The 21,573-nt window shown below is 35.2% G+C and overlaps 3 protein-coding genes across 4 annotated transcripts; all 3 read left to right on the plus strand.

Moving 5' to 3' along the window:
• Positions 1–1,022: 1,022 nt before the first annotated feature.
• LOC122309425 (4-coumarate--CoA ligase 2) lies at positions 1,023–5,092 on the plus strand. The gene is made up of 6 exons (XM_043122910.1): positions 1,023–2,414; positions 2,874–3,072; positions 3,292–3,437; positions 4,043–4,110; positions 4,503–4,605; positions 4,722–5,092. Exons 1-6 carry the CDS (start codon positions 1,335–1,337, stop codon positions 4,857–4,859), a joined length of 1,734 nt encoding a protein of 577 aa, XP_042978844.1. The 5' UTR covers positions 1,023–1,334; the 3' UTR covers positions 4,860–5,092.
• Positions 5,093–7,958: 2,866 nt separating this feature from the next.
• Positions 7,959–16,417, plus strand: LOC122310997 (ATPase family AAA domain-containing protein 3-B-like). 2 transcript variants are annotated; one of them, XM_043125328.1, is made up of 8 exons: positions 7,975–8,566; positions 9,436–9,531; positions 12,342–12,452; positions 12,525–12,834; positions 13,115–13,205; positions 13,554–13,884; positions 14,980–15,128; positions 15,567–16,417. In XM_043125328.1, exons 1-8 carry the CDS (start codon positions 8,255–8,257, stop codon positions 16,078–16,080), a joined length of 1,914 nt encoding a protein of 637 aa, XP_042981262.1. In that variant the 5' UTR covers positions 7,975–8,254; the 3' UTR covers positions 16,081–16,417. The 2 variants fall into 2 exon arrangements, with proteins under 2 accessions (XP_042981261.1, XP_042981262.1); XM_043125327.1 differs by having other exon boundaries at positions 7,959–8,566; positions 12,342–12,834.
• Positions 16,418–17,668: 1,251 nt separating this feature from the next.
• Positions 17,669–21,291, plus strand: LOC122311357. The gene is made up of 4 exons (XM_043125905.1): positions 17,669–18,020; positions 18,207–18,247; positions 18,412–19,665; positions 19,825–21,291. The coding sequence occupies exons 1-4, from the start codon at positions 17,774–17,776 to the stop codon at positions 21,040–21,042; spliced, it is 2,760 nt and encodes a 919-aa protein (XP_042981839.1). The 5' UTR covers positions 17,669–17,773; the 3' UTR covers positions 21,043–21,291.
• Positions 21,292–21,573: the final 282 nt, after the last annotated feature.

Consider the following 21,573-nt stretch of genomic DNA (forward strand, 5'->3'; position numbering starts at 1 on the left):
AGATGTATACAGTGTGTCGTGCAATGCATGCAGTCCTTTAATTAACCCTTCTTTAGCTAAACACAGGTAATCATTTATGTATTACATACCTCAGGCATTAAGCATAAAAGTCAAAGAATTCGAATAGAGAGCATACCCATTTGAGAAAAGAAAGTATTCCTAGCTACAACATTATGCCAATAATTTTCTGCTGATGATGATATGGTGTCATTAATGTCTACGACCAACACAAACATGAATTGGTTGAACCATTATTTTGATCAATCGGTATATTTCTTTCAATCAAAGAGTGAAATCATGACTTCTCTATTCCTCGCATGTGCACAATTGGAATTGACGTCCCTAATGGGATGTGAACATAGTAACCCCCCACATTTGTTGGGAATCGAACATGAGGGGCCTGGACGATGGGAGGCCGTAGGCATTCTCTTAAGTTAGGATTGAGCCATAACTTAAACACTGAGTCCATTAAAACATTCAATAAAATTATAAGCACTTAATTAATAATAATAATAATAATAATAATAATCTAAAGGAAAATGCTAGATCTCCCGCTGGGAGCTACCGCTCCCAATTTTTTTTTTTTTTTTCTTAGTGATTAAGTAAAAATTGTTTAATATTATTATGAATTTTTTATATTTTTTTAAATATTTAAAAATATTAAAACAATGATGTGAAAAAAAAATAAATAAATAAAATTTTTTTTGGCCTAGCGGGGGCTCCCGCTGCGGTGGCCTAGCACTACCCTAATCTAAAATTAATCTATACTCGAACTCGAATTCATAAACGAGTAAATTTCGAACCATTCGACAATAATAATAGGCCATTGGACTGAGAAACATGCTGAATAGCATAGAAAAATAGGTGCTGGACAACACATCAAAATATAAAAAACAAATAAAGGGCAGCAAAACAAGAAATTGAAGGGGAGTGGTCCATATAATATATACAAGGAAGGCAAGCCGCAAGACCCATTGCTAATAAATAGAGATGGAGGGGGGTAGGTAGGTGTGACGGCCTTGATGGAGGGAAGGCTTGGTGATTGAACGTGAGGTGGAGCATGCTTCTACATCGATCTCCCTCCCCTTTCAAACCAAACTCCTTCCCCCATCTGCTTATCTGCTTTGCCCTTTTATCTAACCTCTCTTACACCCACGCTATCTACCTAACTCCAACCCCCAATCTCTTTCTTCTTTGTATTTATTTCTCTTCCCAATTCCACTTATTCTGTCACCCTCTAATTAGCCTCTCTTCCCTACTCTCACGCACACACCACTTTGAAACACAAGTTAAACAAACAGATCATTGCACAGATTACACGCCATTCAAACGCCATGGTTTCTGTTGTTTCTGCTAGTTCTATGGAACCCCAGACCCAAGACTTTTCTCCTAAAAAATCCCCCTCCCAAAACCATGAAGCTTCTGAAACTGGTCGTGTGTTCAGATCGAAGTTACCTGACATCCCCATCTCCAACCACCTCCCTCTCCATACCTACTGCTTCGAGCACCTCTCTGAGTTCTCTGATAGACCTTGTTTGATCGTCGGTTCCACCGGAAAATCCTACACTTTTGCTGAAACCTACCTCATATCGCAGAAGGTTGCAGCTGGGTTATTTAATCTTGGCATCAGGAAAGGAGATGCCATCATGATTCTTCTCCAAAATTGCGTGGAATTCGTCTTCTCCTTCATTGGCGCTTCTATGCTCGGAGCAGTTACCACCACTGCTAACCCGTTCTACACTTCGGCCGAAGTTTTCAAGCAATTCAGTGCGTCCAGAGCTAAACTGATCATTTCCCAGTCTCAGTACGTGGAAAAACTTTGGGAACCCGGTGAGGACTACCCGAAACTGGGGGAAGATTTTACAGTGATCACGGTGGATGATCCGCCGGAGAAGTGTTTGCACTTCTCGGTTCTCTCAGAGGCCAACGAGAGCGAAATTCCAACAGTTTCAATCAACCCGGATGACCCGGTGGCGCTACCATTCTCCTCGGGGACAACCGGGCTTCCCAAAGGAGTAGTTCTCACCCATAAGAGCTTGATAACAAGCGTAGCTCAGCAGGTCGACGGAGAGAACCCGAACCTGTACTTGAAGCCGGAAGACGTCGTGTTATGCGTGCTTCCTCTGTTCCACATATACTCATTGAACAGTGTTCTTCTCTGCTCACTGAGAGTTGGAGCTGCGGTTTTGCTGATGCAGAAATTCGAGATAAGTTCTTTATTGGAACTGATACAGCGGCATCGGATTTCAGTGGTGGCAGTGGTGCCGCCGCTGGTGCTGGCGCTGGCAAAGAACCCTATAGTGGAGAAGTTCGACCTTAGCTCCATTAGAGTGGTGTTGTCTGGGGCGGCGCCGCTGGGGAAGGAGTTGGAGGAGGCTCTCCAGAGCAGGATTCCTCAAGCCGTTTTTGGCCAGGTTTGTATATATACAAAAATTCTATATAAAAATTCTATATTTAGTAATTTTTGGATATTTTTTTTGGTACACTTTAATAATATGATTAATTATATATTAAACAAATTAATTTAATTAATTATATCAATGTAATTTTATATCTAATTATTTTTACATATTTTTTTTATATAATTAATTATATATTAAAAAAATTAATCTAATAAACCATATTAATGAAATGTATAGAAAGTAAGTAAAAGTAAATGTAGCAAGGAATAATTTTCTAGTGATTATTGGGAAATCTGGAAACCAGAAAAAGTATCAGTCGTGGGTGGACCTTGTGGTGTTGACACGTGGAAAGTATTTAAGTTTTGTTTCTAGTTGCGGTGGCAGATTTTTAAAAAGATCAACATTTTCTATACAAATTCTGGGATTTGGAATAAATATATATTGAATATTGAATATGGAAAATGGATGCAGGGATATGGGATGACAGAAGCAGGGCCGGTGCTATCGATGTGCCTGGGGTTCGCAAAGGAGCCATTTCCAACCAAGTCAGGCTCATGCGGCACAGTGGTTAGAAATGCAGAGCTCAAAGTCATTGACCCTGAAACTGGTTCCTCTTTTGGCTTTAATCAACCTGGCGAGATTTGCATTCGTGGATCTCAGATTATGAAGGGTACTCCTTCCTTTAAATACTCTTAAGCGTATTAAAAATGATAATCCAATTACTCTCTCTTAATTGTCAACCATATTATAAAATCCAAGTAAAGAGATATATACAATTCATGGTTAGGACATTTTTTTTGTCACGTTCCCAGCTAGCTAGCTTGATTTTTGCATTAAATACACTTACCCCTAGCTTATAATTAATGTCCCACCAATTAATAAATCACAGGATATTTGAACGATCCTGAGGCCACAGCAAGCACCATAGATGATGAAGGTTGGCTCCACACAGGTGACATAGGCTACGTAGATGATGACTACGAGATTTTCATTGTTGACAGAGTGAAGGAGCTCATCAAATTCAAAGGCTTCCAGGCATGTCTTCCTTCTCCAGAGTTTGTACCATTTATTTCCTACATGTTTGTTTGTTGAGAAAATTTATTTGTTATACAGTTTAGTGCGTGTTTGAAATTATTTATAACTTATAACTTAAGTAATAAATTATATTATTAAAAAGTTATTAACTGTTTAGTAATTATATATTTAAAATCTTTTTAAATATGTTATGTTTGTTTGAGAACAAATTAAAAAATTAATTTCTTATATAGACTATTTAAAGGAAGTATATGAAAATTATAATTATTCTTGAAAGTTTAAAAGTTATACGAATATTTTCGTTTATTGACAGATTTTTTAAAATTAGAATTCCATTTTATATTTTCTCAGTCGTACTTTTTAATTTATTTAAAATTAAAAAAATATTTTAATATATAATATTTTAACAATTTAATTTTTCTATTAAATAACTTTTAAAATTATTTAAATAATTTTTAAGATTCCTACTATAATCCCAAATAGACCCTTATGTCATATCAAATACATTACTAATACAAAAATCTGTCCCATCAATTAACATAAAAATATTAATGTTTTGATCAATCTTTGATGTGTGATAAAACCTTTTTATTCATGTGTTTCAGGTGCCCCCAGCTGAGCTTGAGGCCCTTCTAGTCAGCCACCCATCAATTGCGGATGCAGCTGTTGTACCGTAAGTTCAATACTAGACGAATTCTGGAACATATAATTATTTTTATATATTTTTTATATATGATTGACTTAAAAAAATTATTTTATATTAAAAAAAATAATGCAGCTAATCATATCAGTAAAGTACGTAATGAATACGTAAAAATAACTACATATAAAGTTTTTGATATTAGACTATACTCTTGTTAAATTATTAGTTAGCTTGAAATCTATTTCACGTGTCACTTTCTCTCCTAAAATATTGGCGTTTTAATAATAATTTTAATCACATTTTATATATTATGATAGGATGAGAGACATACTCCAAAATCGGAGTATTTAATAGCTTTCTCACATGTTGCAAAGCTTTCCTAAGCGCAAGAAATAAATGTCTAAAATTTGTAATGTTAATAGGCAAAAAAACGACGTCGCCGGGGAGGTTCCGGTTGCATTCGTGGTCAGATCAAATGGGTTTGAACTTACTGAAGAAGCAGTGAAAGAATTCGTAGCAAAACAGGTACAAAAAGGAATAGTAGTACTATTGCCTCAGCCCCCTCCTCTAAAAGCACTCAATCTTTGACTTAATAACTAACAGAAATGGCGCTGTGATTTTTGATTTTTGGTATCAAACAGGTGGTGTTTTACAAGAGACTGCACAAGGTTTACTTTGTTCATGCAATTCCAAAGTCTCCCTCTGGAAAAATTCTAAGGAAAGATCTTAGAGCCAAGTTGGCTACATCTTCTCCTTTGCCTCAAAACCCTCTTTCTTGATTAATTAGCGCACTCGGGGAATTCTCTATCCTTACCTTCAACACAACAGGACAGAGAAGTCGCATCATCCATATCCAAGCAATGCTATTTTTCTTTCTCTTCTCTCTCTCTGTCTCTCTCTTTTTTCGTGCATTTGCTGTAATTTTATTTTCGTGCATTTGCTGTAATTTTGATGTGTAGTCACTACACTACATTGTTTTTAATAATAAAAGTGAAAAAGGTAATTTTTTTTTGGTTGTGTTTTTTTAACTTTTTTTTTTCATTAGGATATCATAAAAATATTAGTTGAAATTTGCAATTTAAACAGCTGCGAGTTACACATTGTACTTTCAAACTACAAAAAGAGTTGCAATGTGCATATTTTATTCTGATTTGATGGTTAGATTGTATCACAAAACCCATATTCACTTATTTTCTATCTATCTTATCTGTTGAAATTAGACAAATACACTGTTTTTCATATATATATATATATTTTAATTATTGGATGTGCAGTGCTTCTTTTTATTAGTTTGAAATGCAAAGTGAAAAATGCTAATACTTGAAGGTGGAAGGTAAATTTTTCCTATAATATCTAAAAGTTCCAAGCTTTGATACAATAAAAATGCTGATACTTGAAGGTGAAAGGTGCAATGGGTCATGTCTAAGTTATCACAATAAAAATTAAATACTAAACGGATTAACCAGTCATGTCGTGTCATTTGTTAATTAAATGGATTGGGTTTGAATTTTCAAATTTGATCTATTTAATTAAATGTGTTGAGTTCGAATCAACTCATATAATCTAATATCCATGACTTTACAGAATTCCCCAATACAAATTGCATCTAACGTAAAACTTTAACCTATGAATGGCAAACATCCTCATTTATTCAAGACCTTCACCAGCTCCAAAGGGTTGTACTAGAATGACAAGCTTTCAAAGTTGCCTGCAGGCTGGGGAATCTCGCTTACTGTGAAAAAGAAAAGAAAAACATTTCTCAAAGTCCTCATAAATGGGCTGATAAATTAGAAGTATCGTATTCGGTGGTCATTTAATGCGTATGCGTGGTCATGAATTGAATAATTTGTTTAACCAAGGAACATTGCTAAACACCCAACTAACCAAATTATGCAGATCAGCCAAGTTGGATGTTGATATAAAGTCCCCGTATCAACTTAAAAGGGGCTGCAAAAGAAAAAAATAACATGAAAAAAGAGTTTGTTTCAAGGGGTATTACATATATATTTCTTTATGATAATATTTGTTTTAACCAATGGTATGAACATGGGTTATTGGTGAATTTGCCTTCAAGATGCAATGAAACTTATAATAAATCTGTTTGGTCATAAACAAACAGAATTAGACTCAAATATATTTAAGATTTTACTATTATTTGCAGAATAAACAAATTCTAATAATAAGTTTTGAAAAAATGAAATACTTTTAAAAGGGAGAGAATTTCCAAATCTGCTTCTATGATTATCAATTTGCAGGTCATAAGATCTGTTTATATATGACTAAAGAATACTAACAAAAAACTTTCGTTTGACTAAGATCAGACTCGAATAGGTACATATAATGCATCTCACATAACATTAAAATGCTTTCTTGACATAGGGAGGGTCAATATTGTTGCTCAATAACACTAAGACTGTGTTTGGGTATCGAGAGTTTCAGGTACTCTCGACACTTCTTACTACTATTTATTATTTTATTATTATTTTGAATAATGCTACATATACTCGTGGAATGTGCAAACGCCGTACAATCGCTTTGAAAAAAAGTAGGGTCTACAATTAAAAAATTAATTTATTTTCATGTGAGTCCCGTATTAATTCATTTTTTTCAAAAGATTGTGCGACGCTTGCATAACCACGACTGCAAATATCATTACTATATTACTTTTATTACTATTCATTATTTTTTACATACTTTTTATTACTATTTATTACTTTTCACATACTTTTTACTATTATTCACAACTCTTTTCAATACTTTTCAACCCTCAAAACTACCCTAAGCCATTTATTAATTATAATTCATAAAGTTCACTCAAATTGTTATAACCATAAGCATATACTTATAAACTTTTCTTAATTTCTGTTTTTTTTAAAATAACTCATAACTTAATAATAAATTTTAAAAATAATATTAATAATAGATATAATATAAAATTATTTTAAGAATATTTCCAACACGAGATATTATGGTATTTAAGTTAGAGGACTAATGAATATAGAATTGTAAATTATAGAGTATTTGGTAGAAAGGACCAAGAAACCCACGTGGATTTATGGTGTCACCTTGGCTTGGTGCTTTCTCTGTACACGTGGATAGCTGCTCTCTGTCAACTTGTAAATTTGGACTGGACTAAACGGATAAGGCCTTTGGACCAAATATGACTGCTTAGTTCAGTCCGGTCGGTCTTATCGAAACTTTTAGTTCGGGTCAATTTTTATTTTTTAAGTTTTGACAAAAATTTATATAAAATGATAAAAAAATTTAAGTGAATGCTATAGTCCAAGTAATTAATTAATAGTAAAGTTGTCTAACTGTATACTTAACTAATTATGTATTATAATTAAGTATAATAAATTAATAATATTAATAGTATGTATACTATCAACAATCAATAATTAATACATTGCTTTTAATTTCTTAAACTTTAATTTTTAAATAATGCATAAATAATTAGGTTAGAAGAAAATTAAATAATTATTTATAATATGCTAGAAAAAAATTACATAATCATTTACTTTTAAATTAATTTCTTTCCTTTTTTAGATCCAGACTCATTGATTCCTTAATCGGTCTAGTAACTCAAAACAGTTGGTTGTTAATTTTTATTTATAAGACTCATTTTATTAATTTTTTTAAATTTAAATTTTAAATTTGATAATTTTTAATGTATCAATAATTAATAAGTGGAGGAGTAAGTTTTTTTTTTTTTTTTTTTTTTTTTTTTTTGTAATTTGTAAATTATTTTAACAAATATTTAGCATTGTCTAAAATTAAAATTCAAAATATATCAGCCTGAGTGTTTAATTGAAGAATATTCTTTAGAAAAAATAATAAAACAGTAAGAAAATTAAGATGAACAAAAAAAAGACATGTCATAAATTCAAATTAGAAAGGGTATTTATTACCAATTAAAAAATCCCCAGCCTAAAACCGCCACAAAACCCTGAAAGCAAGAAGGCACAAAACCTGCCATAAACGGTAAACCCTAAACCCCTGAGTCCATGTCTCTCTACAACCTTCTACGGTAACATTAGCGAGTCTTTGATAATTTTGATTTCCATATTCTTGTTCTGCAAGACAAGCCACCTTCCCCCATTTTCTTTCAGACCCTTAAAAGCCCACCTCTTGGGGTTTATTTGAAAACCCAGGAGGAGAACAAGGAGAAGCAAAAATGGCTAAATCATATGCGCTGGGGCTCATATCTACAGCACTTGCAGCCGCGGCGACGTCCTCATCCTCCTTATCATCCCAATCTCACTTCGCTTATGCGGATGGGTCTTTCAAACTCTCTCCATTTTCTTCTCCTCCTTCTTCTGAGGAATCACAGCCGTCCAATCCGCCGGCGGGTAATTCCGATTCTATATCTCCGTCGAGGGTTCGGAATGATAATCCGAGGACCACATCGGCGGGGTTTGACCCAGAGGCATTGGAGCGGGGGGCCAAGGCGTTGAGGGAGATCACCAATTCCGCTCATGCCAAGAAGGTTGGCTTGCTGTTATCTTGCAAAGGGGTTTTCATTTCCTTCTGATTTATTTTTTATTCTATTGCTATCGATGGTGTGCCATTTTGCGACGTGTTGTTATTGTGGTTTTTGTGCAGTTTCAGCAAATGCTTTTTGTTTGTTTTATGGGTTCTAATTGGGATTTATGTTTTTTTTTTTTTTTTTATAATATATATATATATATTTTTTTTTATGATGAGGTGTTGTAAATGAGTTTTTAATGGTTTCCTATGCATTTTCTTTTCAAATTGAGTTCGGGTTTAATTAGTTTGACTTTAAGCATTTTTAAGCGTTGTAAGGCAAGGAGAGAAACAAGAAGGAAATACAATTTTGGTATTTGATAAAATGAGTTAGTGATGTCAGTCCAGCCAAGTAGGCTTGTAACTGGTGAGATGAGGAAAACAAAATAAAAGAAAGAAAAATATAAAATTTTTTTCAGGTTTGCTTTGTTGAGTTACGTTATTTGATCTTTCATAAATGAAATTATTGTAAAATTATTTTTGGGTATTTGAGTGTGTTTTTTTTTTTATTTGAAAAAGTTGTATTTTTTGGTTACAATAATGGAAGTTCAGAATTATGGCAATAGTTTTTGGCTTAAATGACACCACTCACACGCTTCAAATCTGACATGCTTCAGAATTATAACATGATCGTTTATTTTTCATCAGAACATCCAAATAGTGCGTGGTCATTTCAGAAGTTCTCACCCACCGAATTCAGTTTTGATTGTCATTCTTTTGATGTTTCATTCATCCTTCTGAAAGCAGAAAACATATTATTTATTTTTACTGTCGGTTTCCCTAGAATTGGTGACTTGTGGAGGAAATTAGTGGTTTTTTTTGTTGGTATAGGTGTTTGAAGTTATCAAGAAGCAAGAAGAGACAAGGCAGGTGGAGATGGAATCAAAGGTTGCGGAGTTCAAGGCAATGAAAGCTCAAGCTGAGACTGTAAGATATGTTTTTGCTTGTTCCTTCTTGATTGAAGTACAACTAGCTAAATTAGAGCTACGACCTGCCCGCATGTTTATCTTGAAACAATAAGATATTGTATAGAAAGTACCTCAATATTTGCTAGCCAGAAAGCTGTTTTGGGGATTGGCACTTTTGAATTTTCCTAGTTCCTTCAATGCAAATCCTCGGCATAATGGAGTATGTGCTCTTCTGAGCAGGTTTTTTCTTTTTCTTCTATGTGGATTTTATTAGCTTTTAATCACAGTTCTCTTGTGAATTTTAAGTAGGTCCTAGGGTGGCTTTTTATTGGCTCGACCAAGACTTCATTTATAAAATAAACTTGTTAGTTTAATGATGTTTCATCTCACGTTCCAAGTGTTTTGCTGATCAATTATATTACTTGCTGTCCTCGGGATTAGCTGGGACGCTATTCCGGGACACCTGGTGCTAATAAAAAAAAAAATTATATTACTTGCTTGACTGCAGTCAAATACCTTGCAGTAGAAACGAGTTTTAATATTTGTTGAATAGAGGCTCATTCAATTTTTGTTGCCTTAAATCCATAACTACACAATTTATTCTTGGTTGTTATTTGTGATCATTTTTGTTTGCTAACTACCCTTGAAAAACTGTTTTGAGTTCCAATGTTCATCTCATATCAAGTTTTTTGATGAAGAACCTCATACCAAAAATTTAAAGCCACACGTGGCTTATTTACTTATTATAATTGATAAAGAGAAGTTTTACAGTGTATGTTCAAGTCTTAGATGAGACTCAAGTAGAATTCTTGGGTTCACATACCCACACAAGCCTTAAGGTTACAGCCCAATGAGTAATGCTAGGTACAAGCCCCAAATAGACAAGCCTCATACGAGCAATTTATAAAAAAGTGGGTCCCACTAATAAAGAATAATTTTTTTATACTTTTTTAAGGTGGAGTCCACTTTTTTACAAAGGCTTGCCCGGGGCCTGTACAAATGATTTCTCTTTCATATATAGTGCCATTACTATGACAGCATTTGTGATGAACTGGTATTGTTTGAGTTCCTCATTAGAGATTTTTTCCCCTTTTCCACCTGAAGTCTCTCTCTCTCTCTCTCTCTCTCTCTCTCACACACACACACACACACACTCATGTATGATATCTTGCTTTTGTGAAAGCCATAACCTTACTGGAAAAAATAGCCATTAGCCTACTGGGTGGTGGTCACTGTCTTTTGACTTCCAGTGCTTAGAAACTTCTTAAAATTTTATCTTGAATTTGAATTGGACCAAGTGACTACTCTCAACTATTATCTAAGGTTTGTGACCTTTTTATTTGTCTTTAAGGAAATGCCGAACTGACAGCTTAATGCTAGAAATTGAGCTGTGTAGGAATGGAATTATTCACTGGCTGAATGGGTTGGATATTCAAGCATTGTACTTAATCAGATCACAAGCTATTCTTCGATTTTTTCTTCCTCAATTAGAACATATTACTTGCTAAGAGTCATCATTCTGTCTGCCTTTTATCACTTTTGGTTACTTTTCCAGTTGTCCGTGGTGGCATGTCATTAGCTAACAAATATTTTGGCGTGGCCAACCTTGCTTGTTCAGATCATTGTTGCATTTTTCGTTTGATATATATATTTTTTTTGATAGGTAAAATAAGATTTTACTTGGGGTGATGTTTCGCTTGATATAAATGTTGTGGCAGTACCAATCTTACTTTCTCATTGTTCAAGTCTTTACATTACCAGTTTGGTTTGCTTTATCTGGTGGTGGCAGGTTGTTGAGTACCCTTGTTTGAGAAAGACCAGTCTTAATGAATTGTTTTGATAGAAGTGATTAAACTGCCAATACAACTCTTGTTGGTGGGCTTCTAAAGATTTGTGAACTTGATTAGATGCAAATTATTAACATAGATCTTTTAAGAATGTTTTTATTATTGTTGTTGTTGTTGTTGTTTGGGAGCCATGTAGGACAAGAACGGGACTGTAAATTGCTTCTCCTCACAGTCACAAACCAATAGCTAGTTTGCTTATTTTTGATGAGTCTTATATATCTTGGATTTTCTTCTTAGCTCTTTATTCAGATAAACTCTGGTGTGTGGGGGAAGGGGTAACTCCCTGTATACTTGGGCTATGGCTATATTTCTATCAATAAAATCTTATTTTACCTATTGCAAACAAGGTGATGTATTCAGAACTTTTCAGTGAGGAGTCAGTCACCTTCAGTCACTCAAATAGAGTCAAAGAAGCAGGCTTTTAAGCTCTCTCATGAGTGTTCTTGGACTGGGTCCATGCACCCAGATTAGATGCAAATTATTAACATAGATCTTTTAAGAATGTTTTTATTATTGTTGTTGTTGTTGTTTGGGAGCCATGTAGGACAAGAACAGGACTGTAAGTTGCTTCTCCTCACAGTCACAAACCAATAGCTAGTTTGCTTATTTTTGATGAGTCTTATATATCTTGGATTTTCTTCTTAGCTCTTTATTTAGATAAACTTTGGTGTGTGTGGGGGAAGGGGTAACTCCCTGTATACTTGGGCTATGGCTATATTTCTATCAATAAAATCTTATTTTACCTATCACAAACAAGGTGATGTATTCAGAACTTTTCAGTGAGGAGTCAGTCACCTTCAGTCACTCAAATAGAGTCAAAGAAGCAGGCTTTTAAGCTCTCTCATGAGTGTTCTTGGACTGGGTCCATGCACCCAGATTTGTGCTTAATAACTTATTTTTGATATAATGAGCATATCATACCAAGCTGTTTTTCACTGGTGTACTGATAAGTTTTGAAATTCTCTGTTCTGCTATTTGGCAGGAGAGACTAAGGGTAATATATGATGAACAGAAGAAGCTAGCTCAGCATCAAGCTCAAACAAAATCCCAAATGGCTCGGTATGAGGATGAATTGGCAAGGAAGAGAATGCAGGTAAGTAATTTATTCTGGGTTTTTACAATTTATTTATGGTGGAGAATTAAATCTGCTTTGTTGTTGTGGCAGGCAGAAAATGAGTACCAGAGAGCGAGAAATCAAGAGCTTGTAAAGCTGCAAGAAGAATCATCAATTCGGCAAGAACAAGCTCGGCGAGCAACAGAAGAACAGATTCAAGCACAACGTCGGCAAACAGAGAGGGAGAAGGCTGAGATAGAACGTGAAACAATCAGAGTGAGGGCTATGGCAGAAGCAGAAGGGAGAGCCCATGAAGCAAAGTTAGCTGAAGAGGTTAACAGGCGAATGCTAGTGGAACGTGCCAATGCAGAGAGAGAGAAATGGATATCTGCCATAAATACTACTTTTGACCATATTGGAGGTATGAACATAATTATATTGTTTAATTCGACTTAAGAAGGGCTTGGTTTGCTATATATAACTAATAATTATGAAAACAAAACTTTTTGACTTGATCTCAGGAATTAATTGAACCCTCCTCTGTTTTTGGGTTTGTCAACTGCCATAGATGACTTTCCAAAGTTAAATTTTATTACAACTTAGCTTAAATTGCAGTTAAAAATTTTCAGTTTTTCTATGGCATTCTTTTTTTCCCCCTTGATAAAGGTGTAACTTAGTGCGGAGCCATCTATCTTCTGCAGGGGGTTTGAGAGCCATTCTAACAGATCAAAATAAGTTGGTTGTATTTGTTGGAGGAGTGACAGCTCTAGCAGCAGGGGTTTACACAACAAGGTACGTGTTAAAATAATACTAGAGGATTGGAATATACCGTCCTTTTAATATTTGTAGGTGCCTTTTTTTCCTTCAAAAGATTGAGATATCTTGGCCAGCTGTTAATAAAAGCAAGAACTATTTTGTTAGCTGCATGCTGAGGTACCTTTAACTTTAAATGTCTTAGTAATTGGGCTGCTAAAGTCACAGGGAAAGATTTACATTCTAAACGATAGCAGATTTCAGGTGATTTGCTTGAGTTTTAGTATTGATAAGAACTTTGTTGATTATATACTAGTTGTATTATTTTGGTTGTGATTTTCTATTTTTCAAGTTATGGCTTATGCAGGTCGCTTTTATTCATTGCAGAGAAGGTGCAAGAGTGATATGGAGCTATGTTGATAGAATACTGGGACAACCATCATTGATTAGAGAGTCCTCCAGAGGGAAATACCCTTGGTCAGGCTTGTTTTCTCGTGCCATGAGCACACTGTCTCGTGGTGTTGATAAGGGATCTTTGAAAAATGGGAATGGGTTCGGTGATGTAATTTTACACCCTTCTCTTAAAAAAAGGATTGAACAGCTGGCTGGTGCAACTGCCAATACAAAATCCCATCAGGCACCATTCCGCAACATGCTCTTCTATGGTCCTCCAGGTACGGGAAAAACAATGGCTGCTAGAGAGCTGGCTCGTAAATCGGTATGAGATCTTACTTACAACCATATTGGTCCATGGCCTTCTTAAGGCATACATGAATGCTTTTGTGCGCTATGTATAAATATGTATAGTGGAAGGACAGTTGAGTGGTTAACAAAGTGATGCACATCTTGCTTGCTTCCATAAATTTAACCATGAATAAAAAATCTGATGAACTGTGGAATTGAAATTTATTTATCAAGTCTATGGATGTGCTTTGATAAGTTGATAGCAATAGGGTTTTGTTTGTTATTTATAAACCTTCCAAACTTTTGCAAACTTTTGAAGTAGAACTTAGGCATTCTGGAAAGAAAAATTATCCACAAAAACATATGGACAGTGAGGAACAAAATCTGATTCATAGTTTATCTATAGGGGTGTAATCAGTCTAGCGCGGTCGGTCTTGGAGGAGAATTTTGGACTGGACCCATTTTTCCGGTCCACCAAAAAGTCTAGTCTGGACAGGATCGGACTGCTTTGGTTGATCTGATTGGTCTATTTTGGTCCAGGTCCTTTTTTTTTTTTTTTCTCAAGTTTTTGACAATAAAATTATACAAAATGAAAAAATTAAGAGAATGATTTAATCTAAATTGTCTAAGTAAATGTATGCTTAACTAATTAAGTGTTTTAATTAAGTAAAATAAATTAATAATGTTAGTAGTATGTGTATTATCAATAATTATTAGTTTATACTTCTTTACCTTTAATGTTTTATATAATCTAAGCATAAATAATTGGTGAATACGGTTGGCCTATTCCGGTCCGGGGTGAAAAAACCCCACCCCTAGACCGGACCAAAAACTGAATTTTTATACTCTCTTAGACTGAGACTGACTGATTCCTTAATCGGTCCAGTTGGTTTTTTCAATCTGGACCGAAATTCTTGCACCCCTATTTATCTGTGTCTAGCTGTTGAAAACCAACACATCTTACCACATTTTGGGTGCTATTGAGATGGATATTGAATACATGGACAATTGTACCATGCTTATGGGTTGTTCTGAAGATATGACTCTCCTTTCTCATCATTATTGTTGTTGTCATCATCATCATCCTCTTTGTTAGCATCTTACTAGTGTTTAATTCTGATGTTTCTAGGGACTGGATTATGCATTGATGACTGGAGGAGATGTTGCTCCGCTGGGACCTCAGGCTGTCACAAAGATACACCAGTTATTTGATTGGGCCAAGAAGTCACGGAAAGGTTTATTGCTTTTCATTGATGAAGCTGATGCATTTTTGTGCGAGTAAGTTGCCAATTGGTTTTTTGCCTAATTTCTTTTGATAAGTAAAAATGCATTAATTCAATAGGCGTAGTCAAGTACACCGGATGCTGTTTTTTTCCTAATTAGGAAAATTTAAAAAATTCATACCTAAGATATTCTCTAATCCTTACCCGCCCTACCTCTGAACATGGTGTCGGGTTATGCTTGCCAGTTGCTTGTTTGACCTGATGTCCTTTATGAAACAATATGGCCAGTGTGTAGTGCTTTTTGGAATCATTCTCAGACAGAAGGCAATGATTTTACTCTCTCTCAGGCTCTTATTAAGTTTTTTATTCAATGTTATATTTGTAATCGCTAGTCTATATGGTGTTACTCAAATCGAGATGAGAATATTCAAACCAATTGGGTCAATAGGAAACCCTGGCTAAGGACCTTGTATGTGTTGACCAAATTTTGCAGGCGGAACAAAACCTACATGAGTGAAGCCCAAAGAAGTGCACTCAATGCCCTCCTTTTCCGCACAGGTGACCAGTCCAAGGACATAGTACTTGCTCTCGCTACAAATCGCCCTGGCGATCTTGATTCAGCTGTGGCAGACCGTATTGATGAAGCTCTGGAATTTCCATTGCCTGGGGAACAGGAACGTTTCAAGCTTTTAAAACTTTACCTGGACAAGTACATAGCTCAGGCTGGACAGAAGAAATCTAGTTGGTTCCAAAACTTATTCAGAAAGGAACAACAGAAGATAGAGATTAAGGGTTTGACTGATGATATATTAAGGGAAGCAGCAACCAAAACCGAGGGATTTTCTGGAAGAGAAATAGCAAAATTGATGGCAAGTGTCCAAGCGGCTGTTTATGGGAGTGAGAATTGTGTGCTTGATCCAAGCCTGTTCCGAGAGGTAGTAGATTATAAAGTTGCAGAGCATCAACAGAGAAGGAAAATGGTAGCTGATAAAGGTCGTAGTTCATGACGCGATCTATTACAAACAAGCAATTTTTGTATTATGTGGCCATGCATTATTCATGGCAGGTTTTATCTGGGTAGCGGTTACTGTTAGGAATGGCCCATGTTTTTATTGTTTTGGGCATCATGATCTTCATCATTATTTTGGCCCCTTTTGAGTTTGGGGATTTTGGTATTTCTCATCTTATGTTCATTCAATGGGTAATGAGCATGAAAGCGGCTGAAATATTGTATTTTCTGTTGGTATTGTTTTTCGTGTTATCTTTCTACCCCTTCAGAGGAGAAGAACTTGCAGCATTAGCTCAATTTTAATTCAAATAAAACACCGCTTGTCTTTCATGGAAGGCCATTGAATTCAATCTCATCTTCTTCCTTTCTGTTCTTGTCCAGAGTAAAACCTCTTGCTCATGCATCACCTATGATTTTATTATTCTCAGTCACATCTGTTGATATGAAATCTTATTCTCATACACTGGCGATAAAAGTCATACTCATGCTACACAAGGAAGATTGACCAAAGTATTCTGGCATTACTCTCATCTCACCTCATCATTATAATTTTTTTAAATTTTTGTATAAAATATAATAAATAATTATTTTTTTCGAATCTCAATTCAATTTTTTTAAAATTTTAAAATAATAATAATATTAAAAAATAATATTCTAGTAATATTTTATTAACTTTCATCTAAACTATCTCATCTCATTTTACTAATTAAACAAACTCTTAATTGTAAGTTCATTCTACGAAAGTTCAATCAAAACATATATCTCGATTTTAATAAACGTAAAAACTCAAGTAACTTCATTATAAATTGAACTATGTTTGGACAATTTGTCATGATCTAGAACAAGCAAAATCTTAAAACTCGCACAAGTTGATCAGGATGGTACAGTTATTTGGATTCTTTGGGCATATTATACCGAGTTCTTCTTGAATGATGCTATCCCTCGATTGCTTAATGCTTAATGCTTAAAGGAGGGAACAAAGAGGAGACAAAGCAAAGTGAAAAGGGTAAAAAAAAAAAAAATTTAAATTATTCAGTAGATGTTCAATTTCAAAAAGGTAAAAAAAAAAAAAAACGTTTGAAGATTCTATTTAATTTGCTTGAAAGAAGAGGAACAGATAAAGCACTAAAGGTATATATGGCAGAACTAAGGAAATTGTCATTAGTCAAGGAAATCAAGATGGTTACAACTACATGATTTCCTTTATATGCACTCAATAACATCAATAATATTCTCTTTTCTTTTTTAAAAAATTATTCTTCCGTACGAATCCACCAACAGTACTTCCATGAGATAAATTATCAGAAGAATAAGTGAAATATTTCCATAAAAATAAAAAAACACCTTAAATTGAAGATTTAAATGAAAAACCAGTTGATTTCATCTGCAGGGGGCGATGTAGCGGGGGGTGGGGCCCCGCTGCCCACCCCTAAATTAATAAATTATCTAGAATAAGTTAATTTATTTTATTTTTTTAAAATGAAAGTTCTTATGATTCTATCTCTTGCTTAAATGAAGAGAAAAACAGAATCACAGATGAAGCACTAAAACGGCATATATATAAAATTATATATAATTGGGGAATTGAGTGTAAAGTTTCCACTATAAAAATAACGTGCATGGATTGAGGGACATCACCTGGAGGCCAACGAGCTCTTGATCAGAGAGATCAGAGTGTGATAGAGAGAGAGATGGCGATAAGGCGGAAGGATACTGAAGAGCGAGTTACAGAGGGTGGGGACAAGCTAATCCACCCACATCCAATGCAATTCTTAGAGAACATTCCTGAGGATAGCAAATGCCGCGAATGTGGAAAATCTTGCGGTAATAAGGTCTACGGTTGCTTACAATGTCGTTACTTTATCCATCCGAGCTGTCATCCAGTCCAGAAATTAGAGAAAGAAGTCCAATCCTTGTGTCATCCCTGTCTTCTCATCGGTATGTGCTATCGTTACACTAGGGGGTGATTATATTGTTGATGTATATGTGTTAATAAATTTTCTTAATTTAGGGTTTTTTTTACTATAAATAATATGTATTCATGGTTATGACATTTTGTTGTTACGATAGCAACCTGATTAAATTACTTAGCTAATGTCGCACAAATGATTTAATATCCTATAGGATATGTGGTTCGTCCCAGTATGTCGAGCTTTATTACTCAGGTCCGTCCCATACATCCGTTCTTCTTTTCTTTTGATCTTATTTTTATGATTCAGATTTGTATGTTATTGAACAACACATGATGATTGCAATACATTCATACCTTAAGTTTCATATATATATATATATATATATATGGTGTCTGTGACTCCGTATATTTTGCCAGGAAACAATGGTTTGCTGTAATATTTGTGGCCAGCGTCCTAAGAGGGGTGGGGTCATCTTTCACTGTAACGAGTGTGATTTCAACCTTGATCCTGAATGCATTGATGTGAGCCCGGCTACGCCTAGCAATATTAAAACGGTGCCGGATGAGGAACTTCAAAGTTCTACAAAATATTTTAGCCACGAGCATTCGTTGATACTCTACAATAACATACCTAGAGATCGAGTTGAATGTTGTGTATGTGGAAAGTACTGCTCCAATAATGCTTACAGTTGCTTACCATGCGCCTTCTTTCTCGATCCATCATGTGCTGAGCTAAAATTGCCGCAAAAAATCCAACATTTCTACCATTCCTATCCTCTCACCTTGTACATTAAACCAGAAGTTGGCTTTCGAAAAGATGACTATTGGCAGACATCTGCATGCAGAGTTTGTCACCAAAAGTTTCCAGCTAAAGCCGGCTACTATGGTTGTCGTCGGTGCGATTTCGTCATAGATATTGATTGCACTCTATTGCCGGCTAGCTTGGCAGCTGGATCAAGTAGTCAAAGAATGCTTCATACTATTTTCCACGAACATCCATTGTCACTTTCTCAGGAAGAGAACGATGTCAGAGTTAATTGCTTTGTCTGTGGGAAAGGCTGCAACAGTAGTAGTTCAACCTATTCATGTGGTAGATCTACCTGCCGTGACATTTACATTGATAAATCATGCATTGAGTTGCCGCCAAAGATCTACCATCCCTTTCATTTGTATCACCCTCTCTTCCTTCTCAAACTGGAAGGTCGTCATGCAAAATGCAATGCCTGTCGCAAGGATATTGGGGAAGGTGCCTTCGCCTATAGTTGTCATGTTGACATTGACAATTGTAGTTTCCTCTTGGACATTATTTGTGGTGGAGTGATAGTGCCTGCCATAAAGTACGAGGCCCACAGTCACCTACTACATTTTAGGGAGAGAACGGATGATCTACTCAAGTGCAATGCTTGCGATAGAACTTGTGAATCATCTATCTTCAACTGTCTGTACTGTGATTGGAATATCCATTATACTTGTGGTCCATTACCACATAGCATTACCCATAAATGTCACGAACATCCACTTGTTCTTACAAATGCTCTTGCTGAACATGAAGATGAGATGGACGATGAATTTTATTGTGATGTTTGTGAGAAACAGAGAGACCAATTATTGCCGAGTTATCAATGTACAGGCAGCAATTTTGTTGCTGAAATTGGGTGCGTCATATCTGAGGTAAGTTAGATATAAATTCCAATTTTTCAAAATTTGAAAGTGAAAGCTTTGATCTTCTAATTAAAAAACCTTTCATTTCATTCAAGAACCAATTAAGGAAAACTTATATATATACATATATTTATATATTGATATTGCTTTACGTTTATTGGCTATTAGGTAATATCACTGCTAAGGGGAGATCATGGAGATCATGTAGAGTTAAGGGATCCTTTTGAGCAGCTTGGAAAATTGATTATGCCGCCCAAAAACACAATAGAAGATCAGATGATGCAAAACAAAGAAGAACAAAGTGAGCCGACTTTAAGCTTGTCTAAAATTTTAAAATCCTTGAATGAAGATGAGAGTATGGAATTGAGAAGGGCTCTAAGGGTTAGAGAGATTAGAAAAACACTGCTAAAGGGAGATCATGGAGAGTTAAGGGATCCTTTTGGGCAGCTTGGAAAGTTGATTATGCCGCCCAAAAACACAATAGAAGATCAGATCATGCAAAACAAAGAAGAACAAAGTGAGCCGACTTTAAGCTTATCTGAAATTTTAAAATCCTTGAATGAAGATGTGAGTATGGAATTGAGAAGGGTTCTAGAGGCTAGAGAGATTAGACAAACAGTTAATGCTGAAGAGAAATTCTTTAATGATGACCCTGGGGAAGATAATATTCTACAGTTTTTTGACAAGGATTACAGAGAATTTATAAATTTTCTTGCTCAGGGCGCAGAGATTTTTGTACAATTTTGGGACGAAAGACTCAATTCCTATTATGGGCGGGGACCCGCTGCCCACCCCTATTCAGGAAGAGTTGAGGTTTTTTTATGGAGTTCGGATGCAAAATCTCACAATGACTACTTTGCTCTTGAAGAAGAGGTTGTCAATGTTGGAGAACACCACAAGGCTGCTCGGACTTTTGCTCCTATCCTGAGGAGCTTGCTTTCCAAACACGGTGATATTAGCGCTGCATCCAAACTAAGTCCAAATGTAAAAATATTTTTTGTTAACATGTTATGTGGTTGCATAAACAGCATGAGAAACGCCAAGGTTGTGGATATCACCAGAGATTTGCTTCTCCTGTGGTGGACAAGCTTGAAAACTTGCCAAAAGGCAGGATTTAAAATTCAATCTGTCTTCGATCATTTGAAGAGAGTTGCAGATGCTTTCTTTGGTCTTTATATTGGAAAACAAGCAGACAAAGTTGACAGAGATATTGCAGAGCTTGCCAAAGATATTGCAAAGCTTTCCGAAGATATTGAGGAACTAAAACGGAAACGTGATTCTATAGTGTCTAGTAGAAAACGAGACTTCGTTGACAAATGCTTGAGGCAGGCTTCGTTCTTGAAGAAAGGTAAAGCTATTACTGAACGATCATGGGGGTCGATATAGGCCGGTGTGGGAATTATTATGTAATCTATTAGCATTAATTCTTGCATAATTGTTTGCTTCTTTTCTATATTTACTTCACCGCATCCATCGTGAATAAGCAAGGCTCGACAGTCACTTTGCATTTCTAATCCCATTTAATTATGTACATGTAATACAATATTGTGGTCTTGAAGACGATGTTTGTACTTAGAATCTCTACTTTAATATTATGTGAAATTATTTATTATTTTAAAACAGTTAAAAGAGTTATATTTCATTATTTAATTTCTTATCAGAAATTGATAGACGTGTGTGGAAAAAAAAAACTGATCCAAAGAATCTTCACCTAAAATGAACCTATATATATAGATAGATGTTGAAAAATAGTGCATGGTTTTTATACATACGGCTTAGGGATTTAGTGCAACTGGGTTTGGGTTTTCCATGAGTTAGCTGTTGGGTCGATTTTTGGGCTTTGTATGGGCTTATCAAAAGGGTTGGCTTAACGGGATTCTTGGACCTATGGACTTAATAAAAAAATCTCAGAAACCA

The sequence above is a fragment of the Carya illinoinensis genome, chromosome 5, assembly GCF_018687715.1.
Source record: "Carya illinoinensis cultivar Pawnee chromosome 5, C.illinoinensisPawnee_v1, whole genome shotgun sequence".
Classification (NCBI taxonomy): Eukaryota; Viridiplantae; Streptophyta; class Magnoliopsida; order Fagales; family Juglandaceae; genus Carya; species Carya illinoinensis.

Bases quoted from the DNA above. Each gene is read 5' to 3' on its own strand.
- LOC122310997 (XM_043125327.1), top strand. From the start codon at position 8,255: ATGGCTAAATCATATGCGCTGGGGCTCATATCTACAGCACTTGCAGCC. The intron at 9,532-12,341 runs GTAAGATATGTT...GCTATTTGGCAG, and splicing joins TGAAAGCTCAAGCTGAGACT to GAGAGACTAAGGGTAATATA. The intron at 13,206-13,553 runs GTACGTGTTAAA...TATTCATTGCAG, and splicing joins GCAGGGGTTTACACAACAAG to AGAAGGTGCAAGAGTGATAT.
- LOC122309425 (XM_043122910.1), top strand. From the start codon at position 1,335: ATGGTTTCTGTTGTTTCTGCTAGTTCTATGGAACCCCAGACCCAAGAC. The intron at 2,415-2,873 runs GTTTGTATATAT...AAATGGATGCAG, and splicing joins CTCAAGCCGTTTTTGGCCAG to GGATATGGGATGACAGAAGC. The intron at 4,606-4,721 runs GTACAAAAAGGA...GGTATCAAACAG, and splicing joins AAGAATTCGTAGCAAAACAG to GTGGTGTTTTACAAGAGACT.
- LOC122311357 (XM_043125905.1), top strand. From the start codon at position 17,774: ATGGCGATAAGGCGGAAGGATACTGAAGAGCGAGTTACAGAGGGTGGG. The intron at 18,021-18,206 runs GTATGTGCTATC...AATATCCTATAG, and splicing joins TCATCCCTGTCTTCTCATCG to GATATGTGGTTCGTCCCAGT. The intron at 19,666-19,824 runs GTAAGTTAGATA...ATTGGCTATTAG, and splicing joins TTGGGTGCGTCATATCTGAG to GTAATATCACTGCTAAGGGG.